General features: G+C 64.4%; 2 protein-coding genes across 3 annotated transcripts in view; one reads left to right on the top strand and one right to left on the bottom strand.

Annotated features, from left to right (window-relative positions):
• SACK1G (scaffolding CK1 anchoring protein G) overlaps positions 1-910 on the top strand; it is a 40,540-nt gene extending 39,630 nt beyond the window's left edge. The window contains exon 6 of one of the 2 annotated variants that reach the window (XM_006153189.3): positions 864-910. Coding sequence is in view for 1 of the 2 variants with exons in the window: in XM_006153190.3 (XP_006153252.1) it covers positions 610-843 (234 nt within the window). In the remaining variant the exon portion in view is untranslated. Of the gene's footprint in view, positions 1-609 lie in introns of both variants that reach the window. The other variant, XM_006153190.3, reaches the window with a different exon arrangement.
• SLC5A10 (solute carrier family 5 member 10) overlaps positions 1-3,929 on the bottom strand; it is a 31,159-nt gene that overhangs the window by 10,245 nt on the left and 16,985 nt on the right. Inside the window, exons 6-8 of the mRNA XM_027773705.1 lie at positions 2,570-2,675; positions 2,301-2,381; positions 993-1,198 (exon numbers count right to left, since the gene is read on the bottom strand). Of these exons, the coding sequence (XP_027629506.1) occupies positions 993-1,198; positions 2,301-2,381; positions 2,570-2,675 (393 nt within the window). The remainder of the gene's footprint in view (positions 1-992; positions 1,199-2,300; positions 2,382-2,569; positions 2,676-3,929) is intronic.

The following is a 3,929-nucleotide window of genomic DNA, read 5'->3' as shown; positions in this document are numbered from 1 at the left end:
CTCGCCCTCCGAGTGCTGCTGTACACTAGGCCTAGTCCTTCCCCCACGTCGCGTGCTTCCCTGGGCTGCCGGGACCCACAGGGCGGGTCCAGGGGGGAAGTGGCTTATCTAGAGTCAGCTAGAGAGGTCGTGCCATGAAGGAGGACCCAAGTGCCCCCTGGCAATGGGCCAGCCAGTGGCATGGTGGTTAGGGCAGCTGGCTCCCACAGGGCTGTCTGTATGGTTTGCATCCTGGACCTGGCGTCTTGAAAAACACTCGGGGTGGGTGTGTGCATGCGTGCCCAAGATCCCAAGAGGATGGAGGAGACGGAATTGTGGCGTGGCCATCCCCACTGGGGGTGATGTCTCTCTGGCTCTCTCTCTCCCTCTCTGACTTCCTCCAGCAAATGCATGAAAAAATCCCAGCGCTGCCTCTTGCAGCCCCGCCTGGCCCTTGCCCAACCATGTCAGCCCTGCTTACAGAAAGGGGCAGCAAGGAGGATTTAAGCCACAGAGGGAGCGGCCCTGCACACAGAGACAGCAACAGAGCTGACGGCCAGTGCGGGCCCACCGTGCTATGCTCCCCGCCCACAGGACCCTCACTCTCACCCGCCCTCTCTCCACTGGCAGGCCAAGGCAGGCCCCGTGCCCCGCACGCTGCCAGAGCCTGGGAGCCCAAGGCCCACCCGGAACGCCCGCCCACTGGCCGACCGCAGGGCCAGCGAGGGGCATTCGAGTCCCTTTGGAATCCCGTACTCCAAACTGTCCCAGGCCAAGCACCTCAAGGACAGGACGGGTGGCAGCCAGTGGGCCTCTGACTCCAAACGGAGGGCCCAGGGCCCCCGGGACCGCAAGGAACCCTAGCAGCCCGTCCCAGCCGGGACCCTCGCCCCCACCGAGGAGTGCGCCCAGTGCTAACTTGTCCAGAGAGCCGGGGTGTAGGGTGGCTGATGGGCCACCCAGGCCCACCGGAGACACCTGAGGGACGGGGGGCAGGGCCCACTGGCTCTCACCTGGTCAGTGCACCAGTACCAGGCGGCCATGATGGTCAGGCCGAAGGTCATCCCGGTCCACGGGAGGTCCCCTGTGTAGGGGTCTCGGAACATGTGCATGGCATCTGCACGTGGCAGGTGGCAGGTGGTGTTGGCGATGGTCCTGGCAGGCACAGCCCGGGCATAGGCGGCCTCCAGCTGCCCGTAACCGCCGATCTGGTCGAAAGCTGGGGTTGGTGGGACAGGAATGGTTTGACAGTGGGTGAGCCTGGCCCCCTGGCTCCCACCACCCTCATCTCGCAGTAACTAATGGTGCCACAAACTTGAGTCTTCCCCTCACCTTTCCAAGTCTGGAAAGGTGTGGAGAGTATAAAGGGTTTAAAAAGGGGGTGAGATCGCATGACTATTTTATTTTTATTTAAAATAATGCTGTCAAAGGAGCACTTTGCACACGGGCACGCTAGTGTCCTCTGGCCCAGCGGGAATCACGGCTGGCCTCTGCCGCCCACTGGCCTCGGGCAGGACTTTTCTGCCAGGGTTTCGACTGCTGGTTCGAGGAAGCAAAATATTTCTCTTGGCACTCAAGGGCTCCCTGAGGTGTTAAAGTCCTGACCCGGGCTCCAGAAAGGTGTGATTTCAGCAGAGCTGAGGATGGCCAGCGGTGGGGAGGTGGGGGCCCAGGGAGGGGCAGGGGCTCCACCGAGGCCACGCAGCCATGGGCGGGGTTCCAGCCCAGGGGGCTTTCCTCTGGAGTCCAGACCTTGTCCCAGCCTCTGTCTTCTGTCCACCTCGCAGTCAGGGCCCCGCACAGCCCGGACCTGGCCCATCCCTGGTTTTACCCACGCCGTGGTCACTCCCCTCCTTTCACTTCCTGCGGGAGTCTCCCGGCTCTGCTCGCACACTTCCTGAACGGGAGTCCTCTGCCTCCCGGGCGCCCTGTGAATGTCCTGTCTGTCCCCAGACTAGCGTGGCCAGTCTGTGAACTCGTGGCTGCCCCGCTTTGTCTACAGGAGGTACCATCGCCTCTTAAGATTCTCTACATGGTTTTAACAGTTGGAGGCGCCGCCTGGGCAGCTTCCAGGCCTGACCTTGTGCCCCACACCCACCTGCAGCCCCACCTCAGCAAGCTCTGGCCAGGTGGGCGTGGCCGCCTGTGTTCCTGAGTCAGCCACCCAGACCCGACGCTGGGACAACACGGCAGCAGGGTGGAGGAGGCCAGCAGGGGCTGGTCACCCGGGGTTCCACCTGAGCCCACGCTGCTGGGGGTCTGGAGCGCATGCGCCCTGCAGGGTGCTGGCAAGCCCACCCATGCCCGGGCCCTGCCCTCACCTTTGACCGCCAGGATGACAGCTCCGACCACCATGATGAGCGTCTGCAGCGCGTCTGTGTATATCACCGCGGCCAGGCCCCCTGCAGGGCAAGCACTCACTGGGCTTGCCTGCCGCCTGGACGAGCCAGGCAGGAGAGCCAGGCTCTGCAACTGCCACTCCCCAGCCTGTGCCCCGGTTCCTGCCCAGTCCTCCGCCCCTCCAGGCTAGCAGCCGGCTTCCAGGAGGAGCCCGGTCACTGGGTCCTGGCGGGCCCGGCCAGGGCCGTACCTGCGATGGTATACAGGGCAGTGATGATGAGCGTGAGGATGGTGGACAGGTAGAAGTTCCAGCCCAGGCAGATGTGCACGAACAGGGCCCCCGCGTACAGGTCCAGCTGGGGAAGGAACCATGCCACGGCTGAGGTCACCACTGGGCCCAGGCTCCAGCAGGCCTCGCGCGCACTGTGGGGACGAGGAGGGGAGACCCGGGCTCGACCACCTGCCTGCACCATGGGAGGGAGGGCGGCCATGAGCAGCTGCGGGCTCAGATGTATGGGGACCTCCCTGCTGATAATAAAGCCAGAGTGGCCTATGCGACCAGAGAGCAGCATCGTTACTGAATCTGGCCCCCACCCAGGAACACAAAAGGCCCTGTCCTGGGGAGTTCAGACCTGCGAAGACTAGCTGGGGGGAGGGCCATCCTGCAGACTGCCCTCCCCCGAAGCTGCCCAGAGCTGCAGCCCGTGGCAGAGGCCTGACTCCACTGGATGTCGCTGCCTCTGCTGGCCCAGCACCTGGGGCTGCATCCTGGGGAGGCAGGCTCAGCCCCAGGTGGGCGTGCAGACCCCAGTCCCGCCCCCACCCACACAGGGCCAGAGGGAGGGCAGGCCGGGGGCTGGATGACTGGCCTCCCACCCCTGTGTCTCCAAACCCACTACCCTGTGTTGGCTCGGCAGGAGAGAGAACCTGGCCAGGATGTCTGGCCGCCTGGAGTCAGCTGTACTGCTGGCTTTGGGAGGAGGCCCGGCCCAGACAGCGCATCAGCTCTGCCTGGAGCCAGGGCAACCCAGCCGGACGGGATCTGACACCCAGCCCGTGTTCCCTGGACCTCCCTCCTGGAGCAGAGAGCCCTCATGGAAATGGAACACTGACCCTCGCCGTGGCCCTATTTTGGACTCTGTGTGTCTTGGAGGGATGGGGTGGTTTAGGGAGAGCTGGGGGGGGGTGTCTTTGGCCTAGGGGAGAAGTCCAGAGGGGCCATGAGAGCCCTGCCCCGTCAGACTGGAGGAGAAACAGGCCCAGGGAGAGGAAGGGGCTTCCCAGAGTCAGGCCCTGGTAGATGTCAGAATGGAGCCGCCAGGCAGAGGAAGGCAGCAGGGAGCTCGGAGCAGAGCTGTGCACCACCCCCTCTCCTCCTGGCCCTGCTACTCAGCGCTCTCTCCACACCCGCTGCCCTGAGCAGGACGGAGCCCTGCGCTGTGTGCCTGGCCTCAGGCTCGGACAGCCAGCATGTACTGTCCCCGAGCTCTCGGCTCCCCCATCCTGGACTGTCATCTCTGCCTCTCACCTTTCAAGACTCGGCCACCCCAGACCCTTCTACTCCTGGTTCAGCTGTCCAGCCAGCCCAGTGGCCTCTGCAGGGATGCCCT

This window comes from Tupaia chinensis, unplaced genomic scaffold (genome assembly GCF_000334495.1).
Source record: "Tupaia chinensis unplaced genomic scaffold, TupChi_1.0 Scaffold000365_1, whole genome shotgun sequence".
In the NCBI taxonomy this organism is placed as follows: domain Eukaryota; kingdom Metazoa; phylum Chordata; class Mammalia; order Scandentia; family Tupaiidae; genus Tupaia; species Tupaia belangeri.
The sequence above is the reverse complement of the archived record's forward strand: the minus strand, read 5'-3'. Positions and strand labels throughout refer to the sequence as shown.